This window comes from Oncorhynchus kisutch, linkage group LG18, assembly GCF_002021735.2.
Source record: "Oncorhynchus kisutch isolate 150728-3 linkage group LG18, Okis_V2, whole genome shotgun sequence".
NCBI lineage: Eukaryota > Metazoa > Chordata > Actinopteri > Salmoniformes > Salmonidae > Oncorhynchus > Oncorhynchus kisutch.
The window spans coordinates 14,311,813-14,328,026 of record NC_034191.2 but is presented as its reverse complement, the minus strand read 5'-3'; the positions used below and the strand labels follow the sequence as shown (position 1 = coordinate 14,328,026).

Genomic DNA, 16,214 nt, shown 5'->3' with positions numbered 1-16,214 from the left:
GAAATAGACTGGCATAGCTATGCCCTGTAGCCCTGTTCTCTGTCTCGCTGTCTATCTGTCTGTCTCTCTCTCCCTCTTTCTTTCTCTCTCTCTCTGTCTCTCTCTTTCCCTCTCTCTCTGTCTCTCTCATTCTTTGTTCCCTTGCTCTGAGGAAAAGAGGAGATGCTCTGCTCGTTCAAACCACTTCAGCCGGATAAACGCTCTTCAGTCAGCGTGTTCACAACTAGCCAATACCACTGTGTTATGTAAACTAGTCTATGAACGAGAGAGAGGTGGGGAGAGGGAGAGAGAGGAGGAGGAGAGAAAGAGAGAGAGATAGTTTTGACCCATATTACTGTTTTAAAATCACATATTCCAGAACACAGAACATCACAATGGTCCAGAGAACCGTGTTCATTGTACCTCACAGCTGTCGTTTGGGATTGGCTGCTTTAGAGCTGCAGTGTGTTTTGATTGGTCTGTTCTGACTCTGTGCTGACTCACAGAAGAGTGAGAGATAGAGGGGAGGGGGGACAGAGAACTAGAGAGGGGAGAGAGGGGGACAGAGAAACAGAGAGGGGAGAGGGGGACAGAGAGACAGAGAGGGGAGAGGGGACAGAGAAACAGAGAGGGGAGAGGGGACAGAGAAACAGAGAGGGGAGAGGGGGACAGAGAAACAGAGAGGGGAGAGGGGACAGAGAAACAGAGAGGGGAGAGGGGACAGAGAAACAGAGAGGGGAGAGGGGAGAGGGGACAGAGAAACAGAGAGGGGAGAGGGGAGAAGGGACAGAGAAACAGAGAGGGGAGAGGGGGACAGAGAAACAGAGAGGGGAGAGGGGGACAGAGAAACAGAGAGGGGAGAGGGGGGGACAGAGAAACAGAGAGGGGAGAGGGGGACAGAGAAACAGAGAGGGGAGAGGGGACATAGAAACAGAGAGGGGAGAGGGGACAGAGAAAACAGAGAGGGGAGAGGGGACAGAGAAACAGAGAGGGGAGAGGGGACAGAGAAACAGAGAGGGGAGAGGGGGACAGAGAACTAGAGAGGGGAGAGGGGACAGAGAACTAGAGAGGGGAGAGGGGGACAGAGAACTAGAGAGGGGAGAGGGGAACAGAGAACTAGAGAGGGGAGAGGGGAACAGAGAACTAGAGAGGGGAGAGGGGGACAGAGAAACAGAGAGGTGAGATGGGGACAGCGAACTAGAGAGGTGAGATGGGGACAGAGAGCTAGAGAGGGGGACAGAGAACTAGAAAGGGGAGAGGGGGACAGAGAAACAGAGAGGGGAGAGGGGGACAGAGAACTAGAGAGGGGAGAGGGGACAGAGACTAGAGAGGGGAGAGGGGGACAGAGAAACAGAGAGGGGAGAGGGGGACAGAGAACTAGAGAGGGGAGAGGGGACAGAGAAACAGAGAGGGGAGAGGGGGACAGAGAACAGAGAGGGGAGAGGGGGACAGAGAAACAGAGAGGGGAGAGGGGGACAGAGAAACAGAGAGGGGAGAGGGGGACAGAGAACTAGAGAGGGGAGAGGGGGACAGAGAAACAGAGAGGGGAGAGGGGACAGAGAACTAGAGAGGGGAGAGGGGGACAGAGAAACAGAGAGGGGAGAGGGGGACAGAGAAACAGAGAGGGAAGAGGGGGACAGAGAAACAGAGAGGGGAGAGGGGACAGAGAACTAGAGAGGGGAGAGGGGGACAGAGAAACAGAGAGGGGAGAGGGTGACAGAGAACTAGAGAGGGGAGAGGGGGACAGAGAAACAGAGAGGGGAGAGGGGACATAGAAACAGAGAGGGGAGAGGGGACAGAGAAACAGAGAGGGGAGAGGGGACAGAGAAACAGAGAGGGGAGAGGGGACAGAGAAACAGAGAGGGGAGAGGGGGACAGAGAACTAGAGAGGGGAGAGGGGACAGAGAACTAGAGAGGGGAGAGGGGGACAGAGAACTAGAGAGTGGAGAGGGGGACAGAGAACTAGAGAGGGGAGAGGGGACAGAGACTAGAGAGGGGAGAGGGGGACAGAGAAGCAGAGAGGGGAGAGGGGGACAGAGAAACAGAGAGGTGAGAGGGGACAGAGACTAGAGAGGGGAGAGGGGGACAGAGAAACAGAGAGGGGAGAGGGGGACAGAGAACTAGAGAGGGGAGAGGGGACAGAGAAACAGAGAGGGGGAGAGGGAGACAGAGAACTAGAGAGGGAGAGGGGGACAGAGAAACAGAGAGGGGAGAGGGGACAGACAACTAGAGAGGGGAGAGGGGGACAGAGAAACAGAGAGGGGAGAGGGGGACAGAGAAACAGAGAGGGGAGAGGGGGACAGAGAAACAGAGAGGGGAGAGGGGACAGAGAACTAGAGAGGGAGGAGGGGGACAGAGAAACAGAGAGGGGAGAGGGTGACAGAGAACTAGAGAGGGGAGAGGGGGACAGAGAAACAGAGAGGGGAGAGGGGACATAGAAACAGAGAGGGGAGAGGGGACAGAGAAACAGAGAGGGGAGAGGGGACAGAGAAACAGAGAGGGGAGAGGGGGACAGAGAACTAGAGAGGGGAGAGGGGACAGAGAACTAGCGAGGGGAGAGGGGGACAGAGAACTAGAGAGGGGAGAGGGGAACAGAGAACTAGAGAGGGGAGAGGGGGACAGAGAACTAGAGAGGGGAGAGGGGGACAGAGACTAGAGAGGGGAGAGGGGGACAGAGAAACAGAGAGGGGAGAGGGGGACAGAGAACTAGAGAGGGGAGAGGGGACAGAGAAACAGAGAGGGGAGAGGGAGACAGAGAACTAGAGAGGGGAGAGGGGGACAGAGAAACAGAGAGGGGAGAGGGGACAGACAACTAGAGAGGGGAGAGGGGGACAGAGAAACAGAGAGGGGAGAGGGGGACAGAGAAACAGAGAGGGGAGAGGGGGACAGAGAAACAGAGAGGGGAGAGGGGGACAGAGAACTAGAGAGGGGAGAGGGGACAGAGAAACAGAGAGGGGAGAGGGGGACAGAGAACTAGAGAGGGGAGAGGGGACAGAGAACTAGAGAGGGGAGAGGGGGACAGAGAACTAGAGAGTGGAGAGGGGGACAGAGAACTAGAGAGGGGAGAGGGGACAGAGACTAGAGAGGGGAGAGGGGGACAGAGAAGCAGAGAGGGGAGAGGGGGACAGAGAAACAGAGAGGTGAGAGGGGACAGAGACTAGAGAGGGGAGAGGGGGACAGAGAAACAGAGAGGGGAGAGGGGGACAGAGAACTAGAGAGGGGAGAGGGGACAGAGAAACAGAGAGGGGAGAGGGGGACAGAGAAACAGAGAGGTGAGAGGGGACAGAGACTAGAGAGGGGAGAGGGGCGACAGAGAAAACAGAGAGGGGAGAGGGGGACAGAGAACTAGAGAGGGGAGAGGGGACAGAGAAACAGAGAGGGGAGAGGGAGACAGAGAACTAGAGAGGGGAGAGGGGGACAGAGAAACAGAGAGGGGAGAGGGGGACAGAGAAACAGAGAGGGGAGAGGGGGACAGAGAAACAGAGAGGGGAGAGGGGACAGAGAACTAGAGAGGGAGAGGGGGACAGAGAAACAGAGAGGGGAGAGGGTGACAGAGAACTAGAGAGGGGAGAGGGGGACAGAGAAACAGAGAGGGGAGAGGGGACATAGAAACAGAGAGGGGAGAGGGGACAGAGAAACAGAGAGGGGAGAGGGGACAGAGAAACAGAGAGGGGAGAGGGGGACAGAGAACTAGAGAGGGGAGAGGGGACAGAGAACTAGCGAGGGGAGAGGGGGACAGAGAACTAGAGAGGGGAGAGGGGAACAGAGAACTAGAGAGGGGAGAGGGGGACAGAGAACTAGAGAGGGGAGAGGGGGACAGAGAAACAGAGAGGTGAGAGGGGGACAGCGAACTAGAGAGGTGAGATGGGGACAGAGAGCTAGAGAGGGGGACAGAGAACTAGAAAGGGGAGAGGGGACAGAGAACTAGAGAGGGGAGAGGGGGACAGAGAACTAGAGAGGGGAGAGGGGACAGAGAAACAGAGAGGGGAGAGGGGACAGATAACTAGAGAGGGGAGAGGGGGACAGAGAAACAAAGAGGGGAGAGGGGGACAGAGAAACAGAGAGGGGAGAGGGGACAGATAACTAGAGAGGGGAGAGGGGGACAGAGAAACAGAGAGGGTAGAGGGGACAGAGAAACAGAGAGGGTAGAGGGGACAGAGAAACAGAGAGGGGAGAGGGGGACAAAGAAGGGAGAGGGGGACAGAGAAACAGAGGGTAGAGGGGGTCCATTTGTACAAGAGAGAAAGATCAAAGTACAACACATTAACTTGTCTCTACTTCTCCATCTCTTTCTATTTATCTCCCCTCACTCTTTCCTCATAACATCTGGCAATCTGTCCATCTCTGTAGCAGTGTGATCAGAACTAGCCAATACCAATCTGTCCATCTCTATAACAGTGTGATCAGAATTAGCCAATACCAATCTGTCCATCTCTGTAGCAGTGTGATCAGAATTAGCCAATACCAATCTGTCCATCTCTGTAGCAGTGTGATCAGAACTAGCCAATACCAATCTGTCCATCTCTATAACAGTGTGATCAGAACTAGCCAATACCAATCTGTCCATCTCTATAACAGTGTGATCAGAACTAGCCAATACCAATCTGTCCATCTCTATAACAGTGTGATCAGAACTAGCCAATACCAATCTGTCCATCTCTGTAGCAGTGTGATCAGAACTAGCCAATACCAATCTGTCCATCTCTATAACAGTGTGATCAGAACTAGCCAATACCAATCTGTCCATCTCTATAACAGTGTGATCAGAACTAGCCAATACCAATCTGTCCATCTCTATAACAGTGTGATCAGAACTAGCCAATACCAATCTGTCCATCTCTGTAGCAGTGTGATCAGAACTAGCCAATACCAATCTGTCCATCTCTGTAGCAGTGGGATCAGAACTAGCCAATACCAATCTGTCCATCTCTATAACAGTGTGATCAGAACTAGCCAATACCAATCTGTCCATCTCTGTAGCAGTGTGATCAGAACTAGCCAATATCAATCTGTCCATCTCTATAACAGTGTGATCAGAACTAGCCAATACCAATCTGTCCATCTCTATAACAGTGTGATCAGAACTAGCCAATACCAATCTGTCCATCTCTATAGCAGTGTGATCAGAACTAGCCAATACCAATCTGTCCATCTCTGTAGCAGTGTGATCAGAACTAGCCAATACCAATCTGTCCATCTCTGTAGCAGTGTGATCAGAACTAGCCAATACCAATCTGTCCATCTCTATAACAGTGTGATCAGAACTAGCCAATACCAATCTGTCCATCTCTATAACAGTGTGATCAGAACTAGCCAATACCAATCTGTCCATCTCTATAACAGTGTGATCAGAACTAGCCAATACCAATCTGTCCATCTCTGTAGCAGTGTGATCAGAACTAGCCAATACCAATCTGTCCATCTCTGTAGCAGTGGGATCAGAACTAGCCAATACCAATCTGTCCATCTCTATAACAGTGTGATCAGAACTAGCCAATACCAATCTGTCCATCTCTGTAGCAGTGTGATCAGAACTAGCCAATATCAATCTGTCCATCTCTATAACAGTGTGATCAGAACTAGCCAATACCAATCTGTCCATCTCTATAACAGTGTGATCAGAACTAGCCAATACCAATCTGTCCATCTCTATAGCAGTGTGATCAGAACTAGCCAATACCAATCTGTCCATCTCTGTAGCAGTGTGATCAGAACTAGCCAATACCAATCTGTCCATCTCTGTAGCAGTGTGATCAGAACTAGCCAATACCAATCTGTCCATCTCTATAACAGTGTGATCAGAACTAGCCAATACAAATCTGTCCATCTCTATAACAGTGTGATCAGAATAGCACACCTTTGCCCTCACGTTTTCCTCGCTCTCTCTTCCTCCCCCTCTTCACTCTCTCTCTGCTCTCGCTCTCTCTCATTGCCAAGGTTACCCACATTAGTGTGCTGGCATGTGCTCAGTGCCGTTAGTAACCGTGGAGATGAGATACTGAAGGGATCATTAGAGATGATGTGTGTTTGTGTGTTGTGTGTCAGACCTACAATGAAGTGTGTTTAAAGTGCGATGATCAAATTTAAATCCCAGCTATAATAATATACTTATAATTACACCTGCTCTTCCATGACAGACTGACCAGGTGAATCCAGGTGAAAGCTATGATCCCTTATTGATGTTACTTAAATCCTCTTCAACCAGTGTAGATGAAGGGGAGGAGACAAGTTAAAGAAGGATTTTTAAGCCTGGAGACATTTGAGACATGGATTGTGTATGTGTGTCATTCAGAGGGTGAATGGGCAAGACAAACGATTTAAATGCCTTTGAACAGGGTATGGTAGTAGGTGTCAGGCGCACCGGTTTGTGCCAAGACCTGCAACGCTGCTGGGTTTTTCACGCTCAACAGTTTTCCCATGTGTAATAAGAATGGTCCACTACCTAAACGACATCAGTCAACTTGACACAACTGTGGGAAGCATTGCAGTCAACATGGGCCAGCATCCCTGTGGAACCCTTTCAACACCTTGTAGAGTCCATGCCGACGAATTGAGGAGGTTCTGAGAGGGGGAGGGGGGGGGGTGCAACTCAATATCAGGAAGGTGTTCCTAGTGTTTAGTATACTCAGTGTATAGGTCTGTTTTGTCATGTTGCTAACTCCAACAGTGTTCAGCTCAGCCCTTTACTGAAACAGTGTTCAACTGATATCTCTCTCTCTCTGCTTCTCCCTCTACTCTCCGTCTCTCCATCCTTCAGCTGCGTATAGGTATCCATACAGGCTCAGTGTTGGCGGGGGTGGTTGGGGTGAGGATGCCCAGGTACTGTCTGTTTGGCAACAATGTCACACTGGCCAGCAAGTTTGAGTCTGGGAGCCACCCTCGATGCATCAACGTCAGCCCAACCACATACTGGTGAGTACACCTGTATGTGTGTGTGTGTGTGTGTCTGTGTGTGTGTGTGTGTGTGTGTGTGTGTGTGTGTGTGTGTGTGTGTGTGTGTGTGTGTGTGTGTGTGTGTGTGTGTGTGTGTGTGTGTGTGTGTGTGTGTGTGTCTGTGTGTGTGTGTGTGTGTGTGGGTGGGTGTGTGTGTGTGTGGTCTGTGTGTGTGTGTGTGTGTGTGTGTGTGTGTGTGTGTGTGTGTGTGTGTGTGTGTGTGTGTGTGTGTGTGTGTGTGTGTGTGGTGTGTGTGTGTGTGTGTGTGTGTGAGGGGGGAGAATGAATGGCAATAGAGCAGCTTTCAGTCTCTAAGGACATTTGAGTAAGAAACAGTCACGTCCAGTCACTGCATTTGTGATACGTCATAAACACACGCCCGCAAGCACACACACACACACACACACACACACACAGACCACACACACACACACTGACCACACACACACACCCACCCACACACACACAGACCACACACACACACCACCCACACACACACACACACACACACACACACACACACACACACACACACACACACACACACACACCACACACACACACCCACCCACACACACACAGACCACACACACACACACACACACACTGACTCTGATGTTGAGTCAAACGCTGCCTGTGGAGGCACTTTGTGATGAGAACTGATCATAGTGTTATCTCCCTCTTTTTCACTCTCTCTCCTTCTTTATCTCTCTTTTTCCCTCTCTCTCCCTGTCTATGGTGTCCCTTATGTGAGTCAGTGAGTCAAAAGCGTTGCCTTGGAAACCTCTCTATTTTTGCAGTCAAGGACGTTCTCTTCTCAGAATCACAAATGATTTGCGCGACACAGAGGGCTAATTGTTGCAGATTTAAACCAACCTGTGTGTGTGTGTGAATGGTGATTAATAAATCCAGTGTGTGTTATGCCTCCTCTGCTAATATCTCTGTGGACTCAGCATATGTACACACTGTGTAATTGCTTGCTTGTGTGTGTGTGTGTGTGTGTGTGTGTGTGTTGATGCAGTGTGTGTGTGTGTGTGTGTGTGTGTGTGTGTGTGTGTGTGTGTGTGTGTGTGTGTGTGTGTGTGTGTGTGTGTGTGTGTGTGTGTGTGTGTGTGTGTGTGTGTGTGTGTACATGTGTGTGTGTGTGTGTGTGTGTGTGTGTGTGTACACAGATACCCCCCCTGCAGCACAAACACATAACTGTAGCTTGTGAATAATGCCTGGGTTTGTGATTGGCCTTATCTCATTCTGAACAAGGCTACATCACTCCCTGGAGAGTCACTGCTGTTTGGAGAAATAGCCAAACCCACTCTGCAGCCAAATATAACACACAGTCATCATGCGTTTTTAAATCTCTCTCCTCTTTCTTTCCCTCTCTCCAGGCTGCTGAAAGATGATTGCTCCTTCTCTTTCGTCCCTCGTTCCCGGTTGGAGCTTCCTGATAATTTCCAAAGGAGATCCCGGGGAACATGCTACTTCCTGGAGGGAGGGACTTCCCATAGCCACACCTCCCTGACAAGTTCCCGTTCCGCCCCCCCAGAGCCCCTGAGGAAAGTGTCCTACAGCATCGGCACCATGTTCCTGCGAGAGACCAGTCTATAGGCTCCCAAAACACAGACACACACACACTGCATCAACACACACACACACACACACACACACACACTGCATCAACACACACACACACACACACACACACACACTGCATCAACACACACACACACACACACTGCATCAACAGACACACACACACACACACACATTGCATCAACACACACACACACACACATACACACACACATTGCATCAACATACACACACAACTCTAAACCTATAGCCCAAACCCTACCCCATGTTTAAATAGGATACTTATAGAGATGACAATACCCTCCTACCCCAAACCAGGACGCAGTCCTCTTAACAACCTCCCTCGCTTTTCCATCTAGAAACAGACACTCCTCGCTTCACCAACTACAACCAGTTGTTACCAAGGGCAACCACCCTTTACCCTTCAACCCCACCACAAACCAGACTTTGAAGGTTGAGAGAAGAGGAAGGAAAACAACCAAATCAACAGAGACAATATAATAGAATAATATAGCAACTTCAAAACTAAACTAAAGCCTTCTGCTTGTAGAACACGGTGTACTGTAACCATGGATACCACGGCTGGCTGTCAGTCTGGGCATGGCAGGTACTGTGTTATTATCAACAACGCTCACAACTCAGTGCCTTCTTCACTAGAACACTCCAGACATACACTCTCAAACCCCCAACATGTGAGCTGGCTGAACACACAGGGAAATGGAGCGAGGTCTGCAGCTCTGATACTCCCCACAGTGATGTGTGTGACTCTCCCCAAATCAGTCACTGTGGGGAGTCTATGTTGTTTCGGTCCAGCTAGCAGCTGAACCACTGAGATGTTCGGACATTTTCTCTTTCAGTTAGCTGAATGCATCCACCTCCCAGCCCATCTGTCAACACTAAACCATGGACATAAGCAAGCAGCACGTAAATCCATCCACCCCCCTCCCCTCCATCCACCAACTCTAATAACCGAGGTGTGGATAGGAAGTATGCCTGGGGGGGTCTCTATGTCATTCCAGATCTCTACGTCATTCTATGTTTTTAGAGCAATAACCTTGGGATCCTATCTCTGTCACCACTCTAGTCCCCAACCTCATTTCTCTCTCACACACACAAACACACATTGGCTTGTTACAAGTAAGAAATGGCCCGCTTCAATCAAATACCATTCTAAACATATTTGTGCTGGAAGTGGTTTTTGATGTCATTGATTTAGCTGTGAGGTTAAAGCGTTAAAGATAATCAATTAAACAAAATAATCAATCAGTCAGTCACCCCATTGAGACTATGTTGGCTTTCCAACAGCATCATAATCAATCAGTCAGTCACCCCATTGAGACTATGTTGGCTTTCCAACAGCATCATAATCAATCAGTCAGTCACCCTATTGAGACTATGTTGGCTTTCCAACAGCATCATAATCAAATGTACCATCACCCCATTGAGACTGGCTTTCCAACAGCATCATAATCTCCATCCCATGTTGGAGTTCTACACCAACAGCATCATAATCAAATGTTCCATCCCATGTTGGAGTTCTACACCAACAGCATCATAATCAAATGTTCCATCCCATGTTGGAGTTCTACACCAACAGCATCATAATCTCCATCCCATGTTAGAGTTCTACACCAACAGCATCATAATCTCCATCCCATGTTGGAGTTCTACACCAACAGCATCATAATCAAATGTTCCATCCCACGTTGGAGTTCTACACCAACAGCATCATAATCTCCATCCCATGTTGGAGTTCTACACCAACAGCATCATAATCAAATGTTCCATCCCATGTTGGAGTTCTACACCAACAGCATCATAATCTCCATCCCATGTTGGAGTTCTACACCAACAGCATCATAATCTCCATCCCATGTTGGAGTTCTACACCAACAGCATCATAATCAAATGTTCCATCCCATGTTGGAGTTCTACACCAACAGCATCATAATCTCCATCCCATGTTGGAGTTCTACACCAACAGCATCATAATCTCCATCCCATGTTGGAGTTCTACACCAACAGCATCATAATCAAATGTTCCATCCCATGTTGGAGTTCTACACCAACAGCATCATAATCAAATGTTCCATCCCATGTTGGAGTTCTACACCAACAGCATCATAATCAAATGTACCATCCCATGTTGGAGTTCTACACCAACAGCATCATAATCAAATGTTCCATCCCATGTTGGAGTTCTACACCAACAGCATCATAATCAAATATTCCATCCCATGTTGGAGTTCTACACCAACAGCATCATAATCAAATGTTCTATCCCATGTTGGAGTTCTACACCAACAGCATCATAATCAAATGTTCTATCCCATGTTGGAGTTCTACACCAACAGCATCATAATCAAATGTTCCATCCCATGTTGGAGTTCTACACCAACAGCATCATAATCAAACATTCCATCCCATGTTGGAGTTCTACACCAACAGCATCATAATCAAATGTTCCATCCCATGTTGGAGTTCTACACCAACAGCATCATAATCAAATGTTCCATCCCACGTTGGAGTTCTACACCAACAGCATCATAATCTCCATCCCATGTTGGAGTTCTACACCAACAGCATCATAATCAAATGTTCCATCCCACGTTGGAGTTCTACACCAACAGCATCATAATCAAATGTTCCATCCCATGTTGGAGTTCTACACCCAACAGCATCATAATCAAACGTTACATCCCACGTTGGAGTTCTACACCAACAGCATCATAATCAAATGTTCCATCCCACGTTGAAGGTTCTACACCAACAGCATCATAATCTCCACCCCATGTTGGAGTTCTACACCAACAGCATCATAATCTCCATCCCATGTTGGAGTTCTACACCAACAGCATCATAATCTCCATCCCATGTTTGAGTTCTACACCAACAGCATCATAATCAAATATTCCATCCCATGTTGGAGTTCTACACCAACAGCATCATAATCAAATGTTCCATCCCACGTTGGAGTTCTACACCAACAGCATCATAATCAAATATTCCATCCCATGTTGGAGTTCTACACCAACAGCATCATAATCAAATGTTCCATCCCACGTTGGAGTTCTACACCAACAGCATCATAATCTCCATCCCATGTTGGAGTTCTACACCAACAGCATCATAATCAAACGTTCCATCCCATGTTGGAGTTCTACACCAACAGCATCATAATCTCCATCCCATGTTGGAGTTCTACACCAACAGCGTCATAATCTCCATCCCATGTTGGAGTTCTACACCAACAGCATCATAATCTCCATCCCATGTTGGAGTTCTACACCAACAGCATCATAATCAAATGTTCCATCCCATGTTGGAGTTCTACACCAACAGCATCATAATCTCCATCCCATGTTGGAGTTCTACACCAACAGCATCATAATCAAACGTTACATCCCATGTTGGAGTTCTACACCAACAGCATCATAATCAAACGTTCCATCCCATGTTGGAGTTCTACACCAACAGCATCATAATCTCCATCCCATGTTGGAGTTCTACACCAACAGCATCATAATCTCCATCCCATGTTGGAGTTCTACACCAACAGCATCATAATCAAATGTTCCATCCCACGTTGAAGGTTCTACACCAACAGCATCATAATCTCCATCCCATGTTGGAGTTCTACACCAACAGCATCATAATCTCCATCCCATGTTGGAGTTCTACACCAACAGCATCATAATCTCCATCCCATGTTGGAGTTCTACACCAACAGCATCATAATCAAATATTCCATCCCATGTTGGAGTTCTACACCAACAGCATCATAATCAAATGTTCCATCCCACGTTGGAGTTCTACACCAACAGCATCATAATCTCCATCCCATGTTGGAGTTCTACACCAACAGCATCATAATCAAACGTTCCATCCCATGTTGGAGTTCTACACCAACAGCATCATAATCTCCATCCCATGTTGGAGTTCTACACCAACAGCATCATAATCTCCATCCCATGTTGGAGTTCTACACCAACAGCATCATAATCTCCATCCCATGTTGGAGTTCTACACCAACAGCGTCATAATCTCCATCCCATGTTGGAGTTCTACACCAACAGCATCATAATCTCCATCCCATGTTGGAGTTCTACACCAACAGCATCATAATCTCCATCCCATGTTGGAGTTCTACACCAACAGCATCATAATCTCCATCCCATGTTGGAGTTCTACACCAACAGCATCATAATCTCCATCCCATGTTGGAGTTCTACACCAACAGCATCATAATCAAACGTTCCATCCCATGTTGGAGTTCTACACCAACAGCATCATAATCAAATGTTCCATCCCATGTTGGAGTTCTACACCAACAGCATCATAATCAAATGTTCCATCCCATGTTGGAGTTCTACACCAACAGCATCATAATCTCCATCCCATGTTGGAGTTCTACACCAACAGCATCATAATCAAATGTTCCATCCCATGTTGGAGTTCTACACCAACAGCATCATAATCAAATGTTCCATCCCATGTTGGAGTTCTACACCAACAGCATCATAATCAAATGTTCCATCCCATGTTGGAGTTCTACACCAACAGCATCATAATCTCCATCCCACGTTGGAGTTCTACACCAACAGCATCATAATCTCCATCCCATGTTGGAGTTCTACACCAACAGCATCATAATCTCCATCCCATGTTGGAGTTCTACACCAACAGCATCATAATCTCCATCCCATGTTGGAGTTCTACACCAACAGCATCATAATCTCCATCCCATGTTGGAGTTCTACACCAACAGCATCATAATCTCCATCCCATGTTGGAGTTCTACACCAACAGCATCATAATCAAATGTTCCATCCCATGTTGGAGTTCTACACCAACAGCATCATAATCAAATGTTCCATCCCATGTTGGAGTTCTACACCAACAGCATCATAATCTCCATCCCATGTTGGAGTTCTACACCCAACAGCATCATAATCAAATGTTCCATCCCATGTTGGAGTTCTACACCAACAGCATCATAATCTCCAACCCATGTTGGAGTTCTACACCAACAGCATCATAATCTCCATCCCATGTTGGAGTTCTACACCAACAGCATCATAATCTCCATCCCATGTTGGAGTTCTACACCAACAGCATCATAATCTCCATCCCATGTTGGAGTTCTACACCAACAGCATCATAATCTCCATCCCATGTTGGAGTTCTACACCAACAGCATCATAATCTCCATCCCATGTTGGAGTTCTACACCAACAGCATCATAATCAAATGTTCCATCCCATGTTGGAGTTCTACACCAACAGCATCATAATCAAACGTTCCATCCCATGTTGGAGTTCTACACCAACAGCATCAAATGTTCCATCCCACATTGGAGTTCTACACCAACAGCATCATAATCAAATGTTCCATCCCATGTTGGAGTTCTACACCAACAGCATCATAATCAAATGTTCCATCCCATGTTGGAGTTCTACACCAACAGCATCATAATCTCCATCCCACGTTGGAGTTCTACACCAACAGCATCATAATCAAACGTTCCATCCCATGTTGGAGTTCTACACCAACAGCATCATAATCAAATGTTCCATCCCACGTTGGAGTTCTACACCAACAGCATCATAATCAAATGTTCCATCCTACGTTGGAGTTCTACACCAACAGCATCATAATCAAATGTTCCATCCCACGTTGGAGTTCTACACCAGCAGCATCATAATCAAATGTTCCATCCCACGTTGGAGTTCTACACCAACAGCATCATAATCTCCATCCCATGTTAGAGTTCTACACCAACAGCATCATAATCTCCATCCCATGTTGGAGTTCTACACCAACAGCATCATAATCAAATGTTCCATCCCACGTTGGAGTTCTACACCAACAGCATCATAATCTCCATCCCATGTTGGAGTTCTACACCAACAGCATCATAATCAAATGTTCCATCCCATGTTGGAGTTCTACACCAACAGCATCATAATCAAATGTTCCATCCCACGTTGGAGTTCTACACCAACAGCATCATAATCAAATGTTCCATCCCATGTTGGAGTTCTACACCAACAGCATCATAATCTCCATCCCATGTTGGAGTTCTACACCAACAGCATCATAATCTCCATCCCATGTTGGAGTTCTACACCAACAGCATCATAATCTCCATCCCATGTTGGAGTTCTACACCAACAGCATCATAATCAAATGTTCCATCCCATGTTGGAGTTCTACACCAACAGCATCATAATCAAATGTTCCATCCCATGTTGGAGTTCTACACCAACAGCATCATAATCAAATGTTCCATCCCATGTTGGAGTTCTACACCAACAGCATCATAATCAAATGTTCCATCCCATGTTGGAGTTCTACACCAACAGCATCATAATCTCCATCCCATGTTGGAGTTCTACACCAACAGCATCATAATCTCCATCCCATGTTGGAGTTCTACACCAACAGCATCATAATCTCCATCCCATGTTGGAGTTCTACACCAACAGCATCATAATCTCCATCCCATGTTGGAGTTCTACACCAACAGCATCATAATCTCCATCCCATGTTGGAGTTCTACACCAAAGAACTTTGCCATGTAAAATAACCTGTAAAAACACAAGTGTGTGTGTGTGTGTGTGTGTGTGTGTGTGTGTGTGTGTGTGTCCGAGCGAGCGAGCGAGAAGTAAGTGTAAGATAACCTGTGGATCTGTTATTGCATTAAACTCTGTACAAAATAACTTATATGTAAAAAGGCCTATATCTATATTAAATATGTACAATTTAGAAATATTTAATAATATATTATATTCCATTTTAAAGATCATTCTATGTTGTACTTGTTGGTATTATTCACAAGTTTAGATGAGTACATTCACATTTCTGTTGACTTTTTTCTTTTTTTGGTAAAATGATTTGACATGTCTGAGTCGTCTGTTATCTAGGCCTATAAATAACATTACTGATGTATCTGGTTGGAAACACGTTGAAATCTGTTGAATGACTGAGTTGTAAGACACATCCTCTGTCAAATAAGTTGTCAATAAAAATCACCAGATATGTTTAAAAATAAAGGAATGTGTTCAGTTTATTATGTTCATCACATGATGGACAGGGGTACAGCCATTGATGGGCCTGGGAGGGTATAGACCCACCCACTGGGGAGCCAGGGCCAGCCAATCAGAATGAGTTTTTCCCCATAAAAGGGCTTCATTACAGACAGAAATACTTCTCAGTTTCATCAGCTGTCCGGGTGGCTGGTCTCAGATGATCCCACAGGTGAAGAAGCCGGATGTGGAGGTCCTTGGCTGGCGGGGTTACACGTGGCCGATTGGACGTACTGACAAATGATCAAAACAATGATGTATAATAGAGAAATGAACATGACATGTTCTGGCATCAGCTCTGGGGGACATTCCTGACAATTACACACTCCCTCAATACTTGAAACATCTGTGGCATTGTGTTGTGTGACCAAAATGCACATTTTAGAAGGGCCTTTCATTGTCACCAGCACAAGGTGCACCTGTGTAATGATCATGCTTTTTTAAATCAGCTTCTTGATATGTCACATCTGTCAGGTGGATGGATTATCTTGGCATTGGAGAAATGCTCCCAACCAGGGGTGTAAACAAATTTGTGCACAAAATTTCAGAGAAATAAGCTTTATGTGCGTATGGAAAATCACTGGGATCTTTTATTTCAGCTCATGAAAAGTGACCAACACTTTACAT

General features: G+C 47.0%; 1 protein-coding gene across 1 annotated transcript in view; it reads left to right on the top strand.

Moving 5' to 3' along the window:
- LOC109909489 (guanylate cyclase soluble subunit alpha-2-like) overlaps window positions 1-8,619 on the top strand; it is a 65,913-nt gene extending 57,294 nt beyond the window's left edge. The window contains exons 8-9 of the mRNA XM_031796844.1: window positions 6,737-6,891; window positions 8,295-8,619. Of these exons, the coding sequence (XP_031652704.1) occupies window positions 6,737-6,891; window positions 8,295-8,514 (375 nt within the window). The 3' untranslated portion in view covers window positions 8,515-8,619. The remainder of the gene's footprint in view (window positions 1-6,736; window positions 6,892-8,294) is intronic.
- The last annotated feature ends 7,595 nt before the right edge of the window (window positions 8,620-16,214 follow it).